Source organism: Pan paniscus, chromosome 9 (assembly GCF_029289425.2).
Source record: "Pan paniscus chromosome 9, NHGRI_mPanPan1-v2.0_pri, whole genome shotgun sequence".
Taxonomy (NCBI): Eukaryota; Metazoa; Chordata; class Mammalia; order Primates; family Hominidae; genus Pan; species Pan paniscus.
Window position 1 is genome coordinate 125,009,648 of NC_073258.2, and position 21,352 is coordinate 125,030,999.

At 37.0% G+C, this 21,352-nt stretch overlaps 2 protein-coding genes across 2 annotated transcripts; both read right to left on the reverse strand.

Moving 5' to 3' along the window:
* Nucleotides 1–5,001: 5,001 nt before the first annotated feature.
* On the reverse strand, nucleotides 5,002–11,974 carry LOC100995078 (olfactory receptor 8D1). The gene has a single exon (XM_055095022.2). The coding sequence runs from the start codon at nucleotides 8,624–8,626 to the stop codon at nucleotides 7,700–7,702; it is 927 nt and encodes a 308-aa protein (XP_054950997.1). The 5' UTR covers nucleotides 8,627–11,974; the 3' UTR covers nucleotides 5,002–7,699.
* A 6,569-nt stretch (nucleotides 11,975–18,543) lies between these two features.
* Nucleotides 18,544–19,479, reverse strand: LOC100994750 (olfactory receptor 8D2). The gene has a single exon (XM_003819942.5). It carries the CDS (start codon nucleotides 19,477–19,479, stop codon nucleotides 18,544–18,546), a length of 936 nt encoding a protein of 311 aa, XP_003819990.4.
* Nucleotides 19,480–21,352: the final 1,873 nt, after the last annotated feature.

Here is a 21,352-nt window from a genome sequence, read left to right on the forward strand (position 1 = left end):
ATGCTCTTTTGATAATTCTTAAATTTTTCTACTAAAGTAACTTAAATGGCAGACAACAGTTAATATGCTAAAGGCATGAAATGAGGAAGAGAAGGCAGGTTAAAATTGAGGCAATTTTTAAGTCTCATTTATATTCAAACTTCTCTTACATCAACAATTTTAACATAAAAATTGCTGGTTTACACCATCACATTTTTAAGCCAAATTAGGTCTTTAAGAAAATGAACTCTGTTTATTCTTTACATGAGTTTTCCCAAGTCTATCTTCAGCTGTGCCTTGTCCACAATTTGAGAAACACTGTATTGTTTCCTTCCCAGGCATGTTAAGACACTGTGAATGTTTGTGAGAGATTAATGTTTGTGGATGATGTTATCACTCTAAATAGATTGTAAACTTTCATGCAGAAAGGTATGTGTATATGTATTGGGTCTGACATTTCATTACAAATAACTGTTTCTCAATATGTTGAGATTCTCTTTCAGGTCTGTAGCCATAAAACTGATAGTTTCCTCAGAAGTGCATATACATCTTTGCCTGTACCCATTTTAGGAAAAAAAAAATCCAAGCCCTTAAAGAAGAAAGGGCTTCATAGTTTTCAAGTCAGATGAATCATAACAAATGATATTGTATCAAATTTATAAAGATTTACAGTTTTATTTATTCACATATTTAACTTATCTTACTCTCATAACGGTTTTATAAGAAAGGAAGAATTGGAGTAGTGTGATTTCTTTACAAATGAGTATATGCAGGAATGCAGTTTCACAAGTGAATCTGGAGCCAGGGCTTCCTGTCTCCTGATTTACTCGTGACCTCCTTACTAGGAAAGAATAAGGAGACCAAAACTACAGCCAGTTCAGAAATGAGTCTGTATTAATCCGTTTTCACATTGCTATAAGGAACTGCTGGAGACTAGGTTATTTATAAGGAAAAGAGGTTTAATTGACTCACAGTTCTACATGACTGGGGAAGCCTCAGGAAACTTACAATCATAGCAGAAGGGAAAGCAGGCACATCTTACATGGCGGGAGGTGTGAGACAGAGCAGGAAAAACTACCATTTATAAAACCATCAGATCTTGTGAGAATTCACTCACTATTACAAGAACAGCATGGAGGAAACTTCCCCCATAATCCAACCACCTCCCTCTCTTGACACACAGGGATTACAGGTCCCTCTGTTGACAAGTGGATGTGGACACAGGGCTAAACCATATGAGTCCTTGACATGTAGTATAGTAAATGGTCGTATTTGGCTGATTCTGTGAAGTTAAACATTGTTCCATTTGTTTATTGGCTACTGGACATTCTGTTTTCAATGTAAACTGCTGCTTATATCTTTTGCCTGGTTTTCTATTAGGCTTTTTGTCCTTTGCTTATTAATTTGTGGGGCTTTTAAAATTATAGATATCAATTATTTTGTGTTTCAGTTATCCTTTTCTGATTTGTAACTTGCCTTTAGCTTTATGTATGATGCCTTTTATTGTAAAGTTTTTTAATGTGGCTATATTTATGACTCATTTTCTTTAAAAATTATGCTCATTTGAAGTCATAAAGTCCTCTATGTTTTCTTATTTTTATATTATAATCATTTCAAAATAATTACATACAGCAAAATGAACAGGTATTAAGTATATAATTCAATGAGTTTTGATAAATACATTCACTCAAATAACTAGCACACCTATCAAGATAAAGAGTAGCGGTGCAAAACATGGGTTATGGGGCAAATCCAGCCCAGAGTTTAGTATTGTTTATGAGCTAGTATCACTTTTTACATTTTTAAATGGTTGAAAAAAATCAAAATAAAATTGTGTAAAATTTAAATTTTAGTGTTTATAAATAAAATGGTATTGTAGAAGACCACATTCATTCATTACAATATAATAGTTGAGTAGTTACAATGGAATCCTTATGATCTGTGAAGTCTAAACTATTTGTTATCTGGTTTTTTAGAGAAAACACGTCAGTCTCTAATGTAGGCCATTGCTATCACCTGAGAAAGTTTTTTTGTGTTTATATCCAGTATGAGTATTTACTTCTTCCAAAGAAACAATCACCATTATAAATTTTATCTTCACAGGTTTATATTGCCTATTCTTGCACTTGAAATAAATTGATTTATACTGTGTGTACTCTTGTGTTTGTGGTTTCTCGGACTAGACATATTATTAAATGATATTCATCTGTTTGGTTGCATGCCACAATAGATTGTCCCTTTTCATTACTAAGTGGTGTTCCATTATACATATATTCCGTAATTTGCTTCTCCATTTATCAGATGATGGACATTTCTTGATTTTTTTGCTATTATGAATAAAGATTTAATAGACATTCTAGTATATTTTTATTTCTGCACTGCTTAACATTTTACACTACAACATGTAATATTTGAGAGATGCCATTTCTCTGAATCCTCTCCAATACTTGATATTTTAATCTTTTAAATTTTAACCCTTCTAGTGGGTGTGTAATGGTATCTCTTCGTGGTTTTAATTTGAATTTTCTTGATGACTATTAATATTGAAATGGCCTAATGTATTTGTAAGCCCTAGTATACAGTTCATATAAAGTTTCTTTTACTCATTTTTTAAATAATTGGTTGTAGGAATTATTTATAAAAGTTGGATATAAGTCATTCGTTGCACACATTTGTTTTGTGTTTGTATATGTGTGTGTACATTATTTTTCCAGCCTGTGTGTGCACTTTTTTATTCTAAAATAGTGTCTTTTAATAATAAAAAATTTTAAATTTTGATGGAGTCACATTTATCATTTTTCTTGGTATTCTGTGTAAGAAATGTTTGACTACCTACCAGTCACAAAGATAGCTCTTATGCTCCCTTCTGTAATCAATCTCTAGTTAGCGTGTGTGTATGGTGTCAGGCATTGAATCAGGTTCAGCTTTTGGATACAGACATCTAGTCAATCAGAACAATCTGTTAAACAGATTTTCTTTTCCTCGTTGATTTCCATCAGTGCGTATGCCTGAAAATAATAAAGATAGACAATAGAATATAGGGTACAAAGTAGGTCCCTATATAGATGGTCAGTTGATCTTAACAAAGGAAAATGTCAAGGCAAGTTGATAGTGCTATGATGCATGCAAATCATGGTGAATCTGAAAGTAATTATGCTGAATAAAAGACATCAAGTAAAGAGTATATACTGTATGGCCTTATAAACACAAAATTCTTGGAAATGCTAATAATCTACAATGACAAAAGTGGATTCATGATTGCCTAGGAAAGGGTGGAAAAAGGTTGAGGGAAGGATTATAATGGAGTATGAGAAAAGTTTGTATACAGTTCAAAAAAAAAAAGAAAATGACCAATTGTACAAGTCAATATAGTGGGTACTTCTTGAAGATGGGTATTGACTCGGGAAAAGCAAAAGGGGGCCTCCAGGAGTGATGCTAATATTCTATATCTTTACCTGGAGAGTCACTAAATAGATATAAACATCATTAGCAATTTAAAGAGCTATACTCTTGGTGCATTTTCTGTGTATACATATATAAAATTCATTAAAATGCAGTGGAGGAATGTCTTAAAAACTGATTGGAGTAGAAGATAAAGCCCTTTGAATCCCCTGTATTCAACACAGACACACAAAAATAATGTTAAAACACCCCTAAAACATTATCCTCATTTATTTGCATGCTACACACTTCTTTCAATATGAAAAGAAAAGAAAGAATGTCTGTTAAAGCACTACGGATTTTTCATTCAAGCGCGTCATACATATCAGTATCATTTATCATGCCCGTCTTCTTAACTTACTATATACTTTGCATATTGTCCCTGCCAGTACTATTTCACAAAATTATTTTAATGATACCATATTTATTCTACTGGATATCTGAATCTTACTCAAACCTATAACTTTGAAGAACATTTAACTCAATTCATTATTTTGTTATTGTCAATATATTTATAGCTCTGCCTTTGACATTGTCACTTTTATTTCTTAAGTATGCATGCCTAGAAATTGAATAACTTGGTAAAATTGTATGGAATTATTTGGCGTATATTATTTGATATATATTATCAACCTGTCTTACAGAAATTAATACAGTTATCTATATATATTATCATTCTTGTTTACCTCACCTTTAAGATTTATTAAAATATTATTTACCATTTCACAGGTAAATAAGTATATGACTTATTTTATTTGAATTTTTATTTTTAGTATGGTTGACCAAGTTTAATAGCTACTACATATATATAATGAATATTATATATATAATATTCATATAATATTCACAGTGAAACTTCTGCATACTTTTCTATGGGATATTAATCTTTTTTGTATTAACTTCAAATCACCATTTACGTATTTTTATTTTGGTCAGCTAAAATTCTTTTTCTCTTCTCCATTGTCCTTATTTTCCCTTCTGTAGTAAGACAAAAACATCCTAATAGTGTGCTGATGAGGGTTTTTTCAGCAGAAAAAGGCTTTTGTGTCACTTTTCTTAAGAGTTACTTCGAATTTCCCAATTATAATTTTGAATCTTCTGTATTTCTTGATTCTACTTTTCTCTAAAATAGCCTTGCCATTTTTTTCTCTCTTAACTGATTGGAATCTGTTTTTCTAAATCCTAGGGTATATGTAGGAAGAATGAGGCACCTCTCCTGGCTTCTGATGTTCCCATCCATGAGGAGGAACACCTATTACTCTAATACTCCCGCCTCTTTTTCACACCTTTACTCACTTTACCCAGGAACGTGGGATGACTTTTCTGATGATTAGTTGTGAAAAAGAAATGGTTCTCTTCTTTGTTGTTCTTTTTGAGAGTTAGCATATTTTAGAAACAATATATCCTTGGTTATCCTTGCCTATGAAATTCTACCTCTACTAATAGAGACCTACAGGGATCCAGCATTTTCTATGGTTCAAGTGGCAATTTTGTCTAATGCTAGAGCTTGGTATTAAGAAATTTATTTGCCCCAAAATATACCTTGCCAAACAACCAGCATCTGGTGGTTTGGACCAGGGTTATGAAGAACTTAAGAGCAAAAGTAGATTTAAGTACAAAAGTGTACTTACAAGTTTGGGACTTTCCATGAGGAGAGAGGATTTTGACCTCAGGAGCATGCAGTGACATTTATTTTGCAATATTTTATAGTTTACAGTTTATGTGTAACTTTTAACTGTAGTGATCCCAGCAGGCAGCTGTGGTTCCTGACCTCTGACAATGTAAGATTTTAACCTCCACTGGTGCATATACAGAAGAGTTGTTTACAAATAAGTGAATAACTTTAGAAGAGCACAGATTCATTCCCCTGGAGATCATGCTGCTAGTGCTAGGCCCTAAGCAAAAGGCAAATGCCTCAGGAAAGGCTGTCTTCTGAAAAATGTGAGCAAAGTGAGGCTCCACAAAGCCCTGGGTCCTATAATCCTAAGTAATTGTAGGCTGGATAGTTTGAGCAACCTTAGCAACTGTGAAAGCCACTTAAGAATCAGCAAATATTGGTGCAGCTTAAAATTGAACACAAAGGGGAAGCTTTTTTCAAGAAAGTCATGATATGATTATAGGGAAAAGAGAATATTTTCATATAAAGGTATTTTAGACACAGGGGATGGGATAATAATTGGTTATTTTCACAGTTTCCAGCTTGTCCACATGCTTGAGGGTTAACTCTCACCAAATGGTCTCAAGCTCTCTCTGGATTTGTTAAATATATAAGTTCTGAGCAGGGCTACAAATATCCGTCTTCTAAATTGTAGCTTTCCCTTTAAAGGGGTGGTAGATTTCACTCATGAACCAAAAAATAAAAAATAAAAATAAAAATAACGGGGGAAGAGGGTCTTAGCATAAAAATAATATTGCATCTAAATATACTGAGAAAGCGAAACAGTTCAATTGAATTATTGGAAAGCTAACAACTAAGAATACAGTTTTAAAATCTGGGTTTGGAACACCCTGTTTCTAAGAATCAAATCTGCTTAGAAAATAAAGTGATTTAGAAAGAATCCTTCAGTTTTATAACCCTAACAAGAGCAGAAGAATAATGAGACTAAAAGTAAAATAAGTTAATTAAACTGGAATAAGAGAGAGAAGAGGACAGGTTAGAAAACTATGTGACACCAAATGATAATTTGAAGGTCAGGATCCTGGATTCAGAAAAGTGTTAATTGCACTATTAAAGCTGCTGAAAAAGAGTAAGTAGTATGTGTCCCCCTCAAAAAGATCTTAAGGAATGGGAGGACTTGAGAAGATATAGGCACTGTATCTGAGAAACTCTAAGAAAACATTAAAAAATATTAGAGCAAGGCATACAGAGGAGAAGATGTATTAAGGGGAAGGTGAGCAAGGCCACGGTAAATGTTCAGGACCTGGTTCAACAAACTGATAGGAAGATGTATTCTGGGTGAGATTATCAAAATGTAGGAGCTAAAGGTAGACAAGCTTTGTTAGAACAGTAGGATTTTGGTAGATACAAAATTTACTGATTTCTTATTTCTTGCTTGGAATGATTCTTTAAGCTAAAATCTAGAGTATTAGGTTGTAAAAATTATTTTGGCAGAAACAAAGAAAAAGTAAAAGGAGAAAGGCAACTAATTTCAGCAAACACTAATGGTTTAATATGTGATATAGAGTGAAGAAAACTAACTTGATATGGAAGTTAAAATGCTAGAAATTCAATGGAATATTCCTGGGAAGAAGAGAAAAAAGCTGAGGGATGCAGAACAGTAGAGGCATCCTATTACTACCCAGCAACATACAAAAGCTAAAAACAAAAACAGAAGGAAATGTTACATGAGACCTAAGACCTGTGAAAACCCAAGAAAAGCATTGTATACAGAGCTCTTGGTACCTACTTTTACTGTAAGGTCACATGCTCAAAAACATGGACCACAGCTTCAGTTCAGGAATCTGCAGAGGACAATTCTCCAACTGAAACAAATGTGGGAGTTATATCTTCCCTATGAGGAAGGTTTTTCAACCTTAGGCAACTCCATTGCAATAGATAGTGAAAACACGTGGTCAGAGGTCCCTTAGTGTAGAACTGTGGTGTTAAAGTAGATATAGAAATACAAAAAAAAAAAAAAAAAAAAAAACCAGATCCATGAAGAACAACAAGGAAATGAAAATAAAGAGATTTTTAATATACTGAGTAGAAAAAAAAATAGTAAAAGCGATTTGAATAAGACCTGCTGACTAGATTTGCTATTCTTGTTCTTAACTTTTTCTTTTCTTTTCTTTTTCTTTTCTTTTCTTTTCTTTTCTTTTTTCTTTTCTTTTCTGTTCTTTTCCCTTGTGTATTTGTCTAATTCCCTGAAGAATTAATAGATATCTGGGATCAGGCTAACATACCTCTTAGCATTCATATCAGTGGACAACTCAGTACCTCCCACATAGCAAGTATTCAACAAGCAAACATGGGATATTAGGAAGAGAGGACTAACATCGGAGAAAATCTGAATTCTCATGTCTTCTCTATCATAATTGGTAAAAAAAAATTAAAACTACCTAGACCTCAGTTTTCCTATCAAAAGATAAGAATGTTAATACCTGCTTTACACAATTCTTTTATTTTGTTGAGAAAGTTGAATCAATCATAGATGGGAAAGTATTTTTAAAATCTAGATATTATGTATGTTACAACAGAATAACATGAAAATAGAAAAAAGGAATACATGTTCATTGGAACTATTCATTTTTCCCATCTATAAATCCCCCAAATCAGGACTCATTTTCCTACTAAGACCTTCCTCAATGCTTTCTTCACATCCTTATTCCTCAGACTGTATACTAAAGGGTTCAGCATGGGGATCACCGTGGTGTAGAATACAGAGGACACCTTCTCCTGGTCCAGGGAGTTACTTGAAGGGGGCTTGAAATACATGAAGGTAATGGACCCAAAGAAGATCCCCACAGCCATGAGATGAGAGCTGCATGTTCCAAAAGCTTTGGACCGGCCCTCTGAGGAGCGGATGTGAAGGATGCTGTAGAGGATGAAGGCATAGGAGACAGCAACAGCTAGAGTGGGCACCAAGGTGTTAAACCCCGCAATGATAAAAAGTAGAAGCTCATTGAGGTGTGTGTTGGAGCAGGAGAGATTGAGGAGGGGAAGAACATCACAGAAGTAATGGTTGATAATGTGGGATTTGCAAAAGGACAGTTTCATCATGGCACTTGTATGAGTCAAGGCAGAGAGAAAGCCCAAGAAGAAGGCAGCCAGCACTAGCAGTGAGCAGACCCATGAAGACATGATCGCATTATAAAGCAGTGGGCTACAGATGGCAACATAGCGATCATATGCCATGGCAGTCAGGAGGTAACCCTCAGCCACCACAAAGACCACAAAGAAAAAGAGCTGGACCATGCACTCAGAGTAAAGGATTGTATTCTTCTTTCCTAGGAAGTTCACCAGCATTTTGGGAGTAATGACAGAGGAATAGCAGAAATCGACGAAGGACAAGCTGCTGAGGAAATAGTACATGGGGGTGTGAAGTAGAGGGCTGACTGCAATCAGGAGAATCATGCCCAGGTTGCCCACTACTGTGACCACATAGATTCCCAGGAACAGGAGGAAGAGGGGCAGCTGGAGCTCTGCTTGCTGTGTTAAACCATCGAAGACAAACTGAGCTGCCGTAGAATAATTTTCCATGGTCATTCTTCTTTAGGCATTTCTGTGAAAATAGAAAGTATGAATTACCTTAACATGGACCCTCACTGCTCTTCCAAACAAAACCAAATTGCATAAGGGAGGTTGACAGCAGCTAACAGACTGAGTCATAGTTTTCATTGTCTCTAAACTTGATACCTCTGCTTTGTCTCCCTAAAGTTCCCTGGGCCTTCTCCAAGTTGGTCCAGAATTTAAGTTACAAAAAAGTACTTCCTGACTGACTCAGTAACATTTGCCTCCTGAATTTGGTAGAAAAAAAGCAAATGTTTACTTTGTGGGGAGAATTTCTGATAGCCAATTTGTCACAGTTAAACAGTAGAAGAGATTGAAGGAAGATTCAATCACTTTTTCAATTTCCCCAGTTTTCTCCTACTCAAAGGCCTGCACATACTTCTCACAATATCTGAAAACAAGGAGAGGATGACGCCTCAGCCTCAGAGAATTGAAAGTGTCTATTACTTCCAACTGGAGTGATGGTGGGCATGGGGTTGGGTGTAAGGCATCTACTCATTATGCTGAATAAAAATACCTCCAGTGTAAAAATACTGCAGAAGTGGGAGTCTCCACATAATACCTCTGGCCCTCTGCTAAGCTGGAGAAGGGTGGGGGAGGCAAAAGCTTCATCATTGGAATCACTGATGAGAACAATCTCTTGTAACCCAGGTGTTCATCTATAAAGTTCACAGAGTCTTATCGGACCTCAACTATTGCCAGAAGAGTTGGCTGGCTGGAATCCTAGCAGTGAACTACTTCCCCCCTGACTTACGAGATCTGCACACCCCACAGAATAGACCTTACGGTGGCAGGAAAAGGTGCTTCTGAAGGTGTCTGAGAAGAATGTTGCTATGGGTGTAAATCTTGAATTTTCCAAAGTGTGGTACCCTTGGTGGTTTGGGCCCTGGATACAAAGAAATAAAAGAGAATGCTGTACTTTTCCCAGAAGAAGCACTAGAATCTAGTTGGTCCACCCTTTTCAACATGAACTGGCTCCCTGGTGGAGCCATTTCAGAGGAGTGTGTGTGTTGTCAGGTGCCAGTTATTCATTTAAGGCTCCAAATAGTCCAGCTAGAAAGAAACCTGTTCAATTTTGCAAACTCAGCACTTCCAATGTCTATTTGACAACAGAAATATTGAATGAGCGTAATGAGGTGAACTATAGTCTACTCAGCAATGAATGGAAAGGTTTGGGTATCAAAGTAGGTGTATTTCAAGGGTTGACTTTACTGCAGACCAGTTTGTAACACTGGGCAAGTCATTTCATGTAAACTTCATTGTTCTAATCTGTGAAGTGGGATACCTGTTTCAAAGGTAAAATGGTAAATGTAAAGATTCATTATCTAAAAACACTTGTCAACATTTCATGTGGCACATATTGTTAAATACAATTGAACAGAGAAAAGTACATAACATCAGGAGATGAAAATACACTACCTTTGTATGAAGAAAAGACAGACACATGTGTTTCTTTGCCCTAGGTCCTTCACTTTGGTAAGAATAACCAAAATGTTTTAAACATTTGGTGCTGGTTAGGTTTTAAAATGTTTGTTTTCAGATTTGGAAATTTTGAGAGGGATTTAAAGTGTTTGGCCTTTTTTGAAGGAGTTGGGGGCACTGAAGTGTTTTCATCTCCAAGGGACATGTGCTTATGAGGCCAGGAGGAAACACAGCAGAGCTATGCAAGCTGAATGGACCCTTGATCCATCTCCTAGTGACCTCAGAACATTTTTCTTTCTTTCTTTCTTTCTTTCTTTTTTTTTTTTTTATGAGATAGAGTTTTGCTCTGTCGCCCAGGCTGGAGTGCAGTGGCGCCATCTCGGCTCATTGCAACCTCTGCCTCCCAGATTCAAGCAATTCTCCTGTCTAAGCCTCCTGAGTAGGTGGGATTACAGGCATGCACCACCAAGCCCAGGTAATTTTTGTATTTTTAGTAAAGACAAGGTTTCACCATGTTGGCCAGGCTGGTCTCAAACTCCTGACCTCAGGTGATCCACCCACCTTGGCCTCCCAAAGTGCTGGGAGAACATTTCTTTAGATGGATGAGAAGGTAGGAATTTATGTTTAATACTCTGTCCAAAATGAATACTCTACCTGGGATTGTATCTTTATCTCTTAGACATTTGAGCCAGGCGTGGTGCCTCATCCATGTAATCCCAGAACTTTGGGAGGCTGAGGTGAGCGGATCACCTGAAATCAGGAGTTCAAGATTAGCCTTGCCAACATGGTGAAACCCTGTCTCTACTAAAAACACAAAAATTATCTGGACGTGGTGGTAAGCATCTGTAATCCTAGCTACTCGGGAGCCTGAGGCAGGAGAATCGCTTGAACCTGGGAGGCAGAGGTTGCAATGAGCCAAGATCGTGACACTGCACTCCAGCGTGGGTGACAGAGCAAGACTCCATCTCGAAAGGAAAGAAAAAGAAGGAAGGAAGGAAAGAAAGAAAGAAAGAAAGAAAAGAAAGGAAAGAAAGAAGGAGGGAGGGAGGGAAGGAAGGAGGGAAGGAAGGAGAGAGAGAGAAAGAAAAAAAGAAGGAAGGAAAGAAAGAAAAAGAGAAAAAGGAAAGAAAGAAAAAGAGGAAAGAAAAAGAAAAAAAGAAAGAAATTTGTATGTGTAGGATGGTGTGCAAGAAGACAAGTAACACTAATAAATACGTAAGCCAGAAGAATTTCAGGGAAGCAAACACTTCAGTCATATGGAAATTCCTGCACCAGAGCTGGTTGAACTTAGACTAGGAATCATTCCTGCAGATTTTGTGACCCAGGTTATAAAGAAGTGACAAGGCAAAATCAATAGAAGAGGAGAAGGGAGGACATAACCTAGAGGAGAGAACGGTGGGGCAGGTGCTCCTCAGTAAAGAGAAAATGTTGCACAAGGGTCAGCATGGTTGTTAATCACCAATTGCCCTTGCATTAGATATAATATGATGGTCATAAAGGAGATGGGACACTTACCTTGGTCCTGCACAGAAACAGAATTTCTTAGGAATTGTTCACTTTGCTCAGGTCGCAGATCCCTGTAATAGCCAACAAAGAACAAAGTCTTTCCTACTACCTTATACACACATTTATATGCCAAGGGCTGAATTATTTGGTTGGCTAAAAGTAAAACATCAAAATATATTAAATAGTACAAACAACTCTTGGACCCTGAAGCAGATCATGATATCCAGCTCCCCCAATCTTAAAAGCAAGAGGGCAGCATGATATGCAGCTTTCATCTGAGGTTTAGTGAGCTTAGGGATATCATTAGGAATAAAAACACACCCATACACACACAAATCCCCCAAGACCTATTGAGCCCAGAGATTACTGGTGTGCCCAACATTTAATAACCCTCTGCAGAAATGATCACATCATGTCCTGGGCCCCCTATTGCCGTTTATCCCAAGAGTGTTGGAGGTCCTGAAAGAAGTTTCTTATTTTATTTTTAATGTTACCAATAAGGATTCTGTAACACAGAGGAATTAGATCAATGATTCCCAAAATTGATTCCGAAGTCAGTTGCTGGTTCTTGACTAAAAGTTCATTAATGAGTAAAAATTGTTTTAAACTGAAGAAAAACAAAGACAACATAATATTTTTTCTAAAACTAAACTTATTCAATTCAAAGGCTGTCCTTTTCTGAGGTTGTCAATTTTACCTCTTTAAATGTTTTGGGATTCGAAATATTCTTTCATTTTATTGTATGGTTCTGACAGTAGATAATAGTTATGTCTTTTGGTTGCTTGCTTATTTATTTTTACATTGTATTTGAATGCCTTTACTTGGAAAACCAAATTTTTGGCAACCCTATTGTGGTCTCTCATTGCAATTATATTGTCTTGGGGCTGGGCGCAGTGGCTTACGCCTGTAATCCCAGCACTTTGGGAGGCCAAGGCAGGTGGATCACTTGAGGTCAGGAGTTTGAGACCAGCCTGGCCAACATGGTGAAAACCCATCTCTACTGAAAATACAAAAATTAGCCTGGCGTGTTTGCACATGCTTGTAATCTCAGCTATTCCGGAGGCAGGAGAATCGCTTGAACCTGGGAGGTGGAGGTTGCAATGAGCCGAGGTTGTGCCACTGCACTCCAGCCTGGGTAAAAGAGCGAGACTCCATCTCCAAAAAAAAGGAAATTATATTGTCTTGGGAAAGCCAAATTCTGAGAACTGTAAAGTTGGTTACCATAGATAAGCAACATAGAATGTCCTGGTTGTCCTTGCTGTGAAAGAGTTCAGATCAGAAATCTGCTAAGATCCTGAGAAATATCTTCCATGGAATCTTTTCCACTGAACCAATTTTTAATTACCAGAATTCAGTAATCGTTCAGCCTCTGCTCCTGTACTATTCCCTGTGACTGCAGTTTATGTCACTCAATGGCTTAAAAAGCTTTAATCTATTCCACCCTGTCCAGGGTACCTCCCATTCCAGGTCACATGAGTTCTATGCTTTCCTGATGTAGAGCCACCGTCAAAGGGGATGTAGCTCTTAAGAGCCACCTCAACTTTTTTGTATTGGTCCTGCCAGAAATAAACAGGATTTCCCCAGTGACTCACTTCTTTAGTGAAGTCAGCTATAAAGCATCCACAGATCTCTAGTAATGTTTACACATAAAAAATATGTTAATACAGTTGATTCAGAACTGGATTTACTCAGTAGCTTGTTTTAATTTCAAATCTGCCCCAATACTAATATCATCAATTATAACAACTACTCCTTTTTATAGTATCATAATTAGTAATACTGCTTATAGATGCTCACTGTGTAGTGGGCATTGAACTAACCACTTCATATATATATATATATTATATATAATTATATATATATAAAATGTTCATTTAATTAAAATAAATATGTGTCTCTAAGGAAGTCATTGAGACTCTAAGACTTAGATTCCTTATCAATAAAATAATCAGAATTAAGTAAATTATTTTTCAAATTTCTTAGTGCTAGAACTTTTATAATGAGAAAAACTTCTACCAGAAGCAGAAGGATTTTTTTTTGTAGTTCAACTATTCTTTGATTCAGAATTCATGGTAAAAATGTTTTCAATTTCATACCAATAATTGTTTATGATGAAAAGATAGAAATAATCCTGGTTGGCATTTAGGAGACTCAGACTTTTATCTTGGTTTTATAGTTACTATCTGTGGAAAAGGCAATTTAACCTTGTCAAACTTTAATTTTCTCATCTGTAAAATATTCCTCATTTGCCTCACAGGGAAGTCATAAAGTAATATATATTACAAAATGCAGTTTGAGGCTGGGCATGGTGGCTCACATCTGTAATCCCAGCACTTTGGGAGGCCAAGGCAGGCAGATCACCTAAGGTTAGGAGTTTGAGACCAGCCTGACTAATATGGTAAAACCCCATCTCTACTAAAAATACAAAAATTAGGCGTGGTGGCAAGCACCTGTAACCCCAGCTATTCAGGAGGCTGAGGCAGAAGGATAGCTTGAACCCGGGAGGCGCAGGTTGCAGTGAGGGAGATCATGCCACTGCACTCCAGCCTGTGACAGAGAGATTCCGTCTAAAAAAAAAAAAAAAAAAAAAAAAAAAAAAAAAAAAAAAAAAAAAAAGCTATTTTAACTGGAGCGAGATGATATTTCATTGTAGTTTTGATTTGCATTTTTCTGATGATCGGTGATGTTGAGCACCTTTTCATATACGTGTTGTCATTCTTATGTCTTCTCTTGAGAAATTTATTTCAAATGTGTTGCTCTTTTTAAAATCAGATCATTAGATTTTTCCCATAGAGTCATTTAAGCTCCTTATACATTCTGCTTATTAATCCCTTTTCAGATGGATATTTGGCAAATATTTTCTTCCATTCTGTGGGTTATCTCTTCGCTTTTGTTGATTGTTTCCTTTGCTGTGCAGAAGATTTTTAATATGATGTAATCCCGTTTGTCCATTTTTGCTTTGGTTGTCTGTGCTTATGGAGTATCCCTCAAGAACTATTTGCCCACTCCAATGTTCTGGGAATTTCCCCAGTGTTTTCTTTTAGTAGTTTCATAGTTTAAGGTCTTATATTTAAGTCTTTAGTCCATTTTGATTTGATTTTTGTATATGGTGACAGACAGGGGTCAAGTTTCATTCTTTTGCGTATGGATATTCAGTTTTCCAGCATCAAGTATTGAAGAGACAATCCTTTCCCCAATGTATGTTGGCTCTTTTGTCAAAAATGAGAATATGTATGGATTTGTTTCTGAGTTCTCTATTCTGTTCCATTGGTCTATGTGTCTGCTTTTATACAAGTACCATGCTCTTTTGATTACTATAGCTTGTTGTATAATTTGATTTCTCCAGTTTGGGAGGTAATGTGGTTCCTCTAGTTTTGTTCTGCTCAGGATAGCTTTGGCTATTCTGTATCTTTTGTGGTTCCACATAAATTTTAGGATTGTTGTTTCATTTCTGTGAAAAAATGCCAGTGATATTTTGATAGGGATTGCACTGAATTGGTAGATTGAGTGCAATGGGTAGTATGAACATTTTAACAATATTGATTTTTCCAGTCCGTGAACATGGAATAACTTTTTATTTGTGTGTGTGTGTGTGTGTGTGTGTGTTCTCTTTCTTTCATCGATGTTTTATAATTCTCATTGTAGAGATATTTCACTTCTTTGGTTAATTTCTAGGTATTTTATTTGAATTGTAGGTGTTGTAAATAGGATTACTTCTTAAATTTCTTTTTCAGATTGCTCACTGTTGGCATGTAGAAATGCTACTGATTTTGTATGTCAACTTTATATCTTGCAACTTTACTGAGTTTGTTCAGTAGTACAAAATGAATTTAAACTTTTCTGAACAATTTGAACTTCTCTGAAAAGTTCAAAAAGTCCAGAAAAAAAAGTTCAAATTGAATTTGAACTTTTCCAAATCAGTTCTAATAGTTTTTTTGGTGGCATCTTTAGGCTTTTCTAAACATAAGATCATGTCATCTGCAAGCAACGATAACTTGACTTCTTCCTTTCTAATTTGGATGCCCTTTCTTTCTCTTGTCTGATTGCTCTGGTTAGGACTTCCAAACAATTAGTTCTGATTTATGGGAACTTGTAAAGTGGGAGAAAAAGAGAAAGGGAATAAAAGAGATTATAGGAAAGGGGGAGTAGGCATGTTCAGATAGTGGAAAGGATAAAAAGAGATGGAATAGAAACTATCAGAAGGTGATGAAATGAATGGATCATAAAACCTCAGTGTTAGCAATGAACAAAGGGATCAGTTTGGTCATATTCTTAGCCAGCATTTGATTCTTCTCAGAAATATTCCAGACAGAATGGTTGAATATTCTGTCTGGAATATGTACTTAAATCCCTACTGCTGGATAGTTCATAAATTCCCAAGATAGCTAATTATTTTTTGATAGTTCTGATTTTTGGAAGAGTCTTCTTTAGCCTACTTGTGCTCTGTGGCAAGAACTACTAAAACCTCAATAACTAGCCTACATATGTGTAACTCCTATGTGTAACTTAATTATCCTCTAATATCTGTGAGCAATTTCTATCCTCTTGGCTTTATTTTCTAAGACATTTTATGATCTGAGATTCTATGATGTATTTTTCTCCCTGTTTATTGCCTTTCTTTCAGGCTAAAACCTAAATCTAATGAAGGCAAGGAGTTTGTGACTTTTGTTCATCTCTTTATCACCAGTATGAGGAATAGTGACAAGTATGTAGTGGGCATTCAATGAGTATTCATTAAATGAATGACCCAAAGAATAAACAAATCAATGAATGTGTGATTTCAAGTTGCTTCATCGTGGCCACGCGTCTCAGAATATATTTCAAAATGCCAATGGCCTCTTAAATAGTAATATCAACAAAGTAAATTACTTTCAAGTGGACACAGTCTAATTGCTGTTGTGCAAGTGATGACTAGAATGTTCCTCATTCTAAATACTAAAATGTAGCTAATGCAGACAAGGTAATAGTAACTTTCTAGTTAGTTATCCTTTTTACTTATATTGTCAAAAATCCTTAATTCTCAAAGTTTTTCCCACTCTCTTCATTTTTGTAGAAGTATAGAATCTTATATTACCCATGTACATTTTAAAAATCTCATTAAATGCGACTATCACTCCAGCCTTTAAAAGTCTTTGTGAATCATGCTCTGTCATCCATTAAATCAACTATTTCAAGTCTGAGGATCGTGACTCAGGCTTGTAATTCCAGCACATTGGGAGGCCAAGTTTGGAGGATTACTTGAGGCCAGGAGTTCAAGACCAGCCTGGGCATTCACAAGATCCCATTTCTACAAATTAAAAATAAAAACTAGCTTGAGTGGTGGTGCACACCTATAGTCCTAGTTACTAGTGAGGCTTAAACAGGAGGATTACTTGAGCCCAGGAGATCGAGGCTGCATTGAACTGTGATCCTGCCACTGCACTCAAACCTGGGTGATAGAGCAAGACCCTGTCTCAAAAAAAATCAATCGATCAATTTTTTTTTGCAATTTCACATTGTCTGCAAGTCTGATTAGAACTTCTTTGGTATTCTTATTCAAATCTTTGACCAAAATATGCTAAATCACACAGCTGGATTCCTAGCTACCTCATGCACATATCACTAATAAAGAGTGCTATAATTAGGAGTAAAATGATCTGGAGGTTATGCACTAATGCTGGAATGGTGATCCACCATGGGAAACTATCAGTAAGATTGTTTTCCTGTTTGCTGAGAGTTGGATTCCTGCACCAAAGGGAAATGGTAAATATAGGCACAATCACAGGTATTCAAAAACTGGGATTCATGCAGGGCATATAAAGGGGCTTCAGAGTTCCAAGAGAAGGCCGGGCGCAGTGGCTCATGCCTGTAATCGCAGCACTTTGGGAGGCTGAGGCAGGTGGATCACGAGGTCAGGAGATGGAGAACATCCTGGCTAACACAGTGAAACCCCGTCTCTACTAAAAAGTACAAAAAATTAACCGGGCGTGCTGGTGGGCACCTGTAGTCCCAGCTACTCAGGAGGCTGAGGCAGGAGAATGGTGTGAACCCGGGAGGCGGAGCTTGCAGTGAGCAAAGATCGCACCACTGCACTCCAGCCTGGGCAACAGAGCGAGACTCCGTCTCAAAAAAAAAAAAAAAAAAAAAAAAAGAATTCCAAGAGATAAGAAGCATCATTTGCATCATTAAAATGATTATCGTAATGCAAAATCAGAAATAAATTCTACTTCCCAGATAAAAGGCATGCTCTACCAGACTTTGTGTTGGATAGTCATAGCCTAAGTAGTAACCTCCAAAGAGAGGTAATGTGGGGCTTCAGGATAGTTATTAGTGATCTTTACTCAATATGTATAGGTTCTTGATGAGACCCACCAATGTCCTTGCCATCTTTTACCTTAACTCACAGCCTAAACGTAGTGTGTGCATTGCATATTCTCTCTCTCTCTCTCTCTCTCTCACACACACACACACACACACCATGATCTACCCACAAATTGTTCTTCACTGTTAGTAATATGCCCCTCACAGCACCTTCTCAATATCCTCAATATCTCAACATAAAGCCTTTGGGGCCAAAAAACAACCCCTCTTCTTAAAAAGTTTAAAGACATCCTTCTTTCTGCATTCCTGGAATTCTGATTTCCCAATTAGCACCATCCCTTCTCAGATACAGCCCTTAACTTACTCTCTGATTCTCAAACACTTTCAAAAGTAATATGTTCAATAAACTGTTTTTAATGTTTATTTGCCCTTCCTCTTCTGTCATCTCCCATTTCTCTAATACATTTTCGAAGATTATATTGACCATCAGAAAATTTTATTGTTTCATAATCTCCAAAAATGTCTTAATCATTCTCTAATATAAAATATACATTTTTAAGTGATGATAATTTTTCTCTCTCCGAGAGAGACAGAAACTTACAAAGATCCTATAACAACTTTTTATATGGTTTATTTTTTCTGGCTGCCAATGAGAACCCTCTTTATCAGGATGACTGCCTTCCCCCAGTCATCTTCCTCAGTGCATTTTTCACATCCTTGTTCCTCAGGCTATAGATTAGAGGATTCAGCATGGGGATTATTGTGATGTAGAACACAGAAGACACCTTCTCTTTTTCCATAGTAGTGCTGGAAGGGGGCTTGAAATACATGAATGTTATAGACCCAAAAAAGATGCCCACAGCCAAGAGATGGGAGCTACAAGTGCCAAAGGCTTTGGATCGCCCCTCAGTGGAATGAATACCAAGGCTACTAGAGAAGATGAAAGCATAAGAGATAAGGACCGCCAGTGTAGTTGCTAAGGTATTAACTCCTCCAATAATGAACAGCAGAATCTCATTGATGTGGGTGCTGGAGCAAGACAGAGTCAATAAGGGGAGAATATCACAAAAATAATGACTGACCGTATGAGACCTACAGAATGACAACACTGACATGCGGGTAGTATGGACTGTGGCCCACAAAAAACCCAGTGAGTATACCACAGCCATCATTATGGAATAGACCCTGTGGGACATGACAATATTGTAAAGCAGTGGGTGACAGATTGCAACATAATGGTCATATTCCATGGCTGTCAGAAGGTAGCCTTCTGCAATTACAAAAATAAGGAAGAAATAAAGTTGAGTAATGCATTCCAGAAAGGAGATAATGTTCTCCTCTGGAACAAAGTTCACCAGCATCTTAGGGGTAATGACAGAGGAGTAGCAGAGATCAATGAAAGACAAATGACTGAGAAAATAATACACTGGAGAGTAAAGTTGAGAACTGAGAGCAATTAAGAAGATCATGCCCAGGTTCCCCACCCTTGTGACCACATATATTCCAAGGAACAGGAGGAAGAGTGGCAGTTGAAGTTCTGGGCATTGTGTCAAGCCTGCCAGGATAAACTCAGCCCCTGAAGAATGGTTTGAAGTAGCCATGTCTTTTAAGGTATTATCTGTAAGAAGAAATAAGAGAAAAGAGGGACATTAGATTTATTTTCTGATTCCCAAAGCACAATGACATGCCCCATGTTGGTTGCTTCCATTCCTGAGAGCCTCATCTGTCCCGTGATTGCCTCCTTTCAGGGACCTCTTACAAGATCAAGGGCAAATATTATGAGTATAACCAAGAACCTTGATTTCACCCAAAACCCTGTTGAATGCTCCTCTTTTAGTAAGAGCCCTCCCGTTTTGTTTCCAGGCTTATGCCCATAATTACCTCACTGCTGGAGGAAGCACAAACTTTCCAAATCTAATTAGTTTGTCATTGCTACCATTAAAACAACACTGCTTACCTTCTTTATCTGAGCATATGCCAATAGAGCCTTCAGACTTTGTTACAACATGGCTTCTAATCCAGCTCTGATGATATAAAAGTAGTCCATTTCAGTTTCCTTACCCATCAACGTGACTCAACATAATTAGCATTTGCTAAAACTAGGAAATAAGAAACAAAAAACGTCTATAAAGAGACCTTAGTACAAAAAAAAAAAGTATGGATATGGTTCTAATCAATTCTGACCCTCATTAGCTCACTTCTGTTCTTTGAATGGAAAACTTGAGTGGGCCAGGAGATTCTTGTACTCAGTGTGGATATGGTTGACAGAAATGTTGTGCCAAAGGCTATCCTGAGATTCTAGTTTAGATCTTTCCTGTTCCAGAAACAGCAAAGAAGTAAGGTTGACTTTCAGGTGTAAGACCTGAACCATCAGCAACTCAGCGCTTCCCTCCCTGGCCCTTTCCTGCTATCCATTATTCATGGCCAAACTCTCACTGACCTTTCTCTTTCAAAACTGTGAGATCTGTACTGGAGATTTCTTATTCCCTGACTTAGTTTCCCCTAAAGTTTAAGCAAAGGATTCAGGGTGTGTTGCTTTCAGCTGAAACACTGTATATTACCTAAGACATCAGGTTTCATAATTTTTTCCAAAGTGAAAAAAAATGTCAAGGGAGGAAAAACTCCATACATAGAGTGAGATGTTGTTTGCTTTTATTTTGCATAAAAATATATTTTTATGATCACAAACAAAAATTTATAAAAATTTGCTTCTACAACGTTTTAAGGGTACTCAATATATATGTTGATTTAAAAGCTGACAGGTGGGGTGTTATCTCCAAGAGCACTTGAGAAGACAGCCATGTTTCTGAATTAGGGGAATTAGAGAATACTCTAAGAGAAAGAGAATCAGAGTTACCAGAATGCAACTCTAAGAAGCCCTGTTACAGGAAGTTCAGGAATTCTAGATTTTTAGCCTTACTTGGAAAAATATTCTACCAAATGACTGAATTAGCCAAAAAGAGAATTTGTTAAAGAAAAATAGCACAGAGCTTATTTAGAGAGAGACAGTACACTCTGGAAAGGTGAGACAGAGCTGGCTGCTGAAGGGGATGAGCCAGCAGCAGCTTGAGAGTTCTGCACTGGGTTTTTGAGATGATGTCCGACATTTTCTTGAAGTTCCCACCTCTGTCATGAGCCTCTGCCTTTTCCTTTGTCCAGTTTCCCGCTTCTGCCTTAAGTCCCCTTCTCTTGCCTGCCTAGTTCCCATGCCAGGCTTGTGGAACCCTCCCTTACTATTGGCTGATGTGCATGCATGGACCCTGTGTTGGATATGAATCCTACCTAACAGCCACATTGCCACCCAAGGGAGGCTGCTTAATAATAGGTCTAGTGATTGAAGCACATTCTTTCCTATATCCATAACATTTCTATATTGATATATTCCCAAATTATTTTCATCACAGAACTATCACAAATAATGCCTAGAGTATTTCTTTTAGAAAAGACTATCTCAATAAAGTAGAAAGGTTAAGA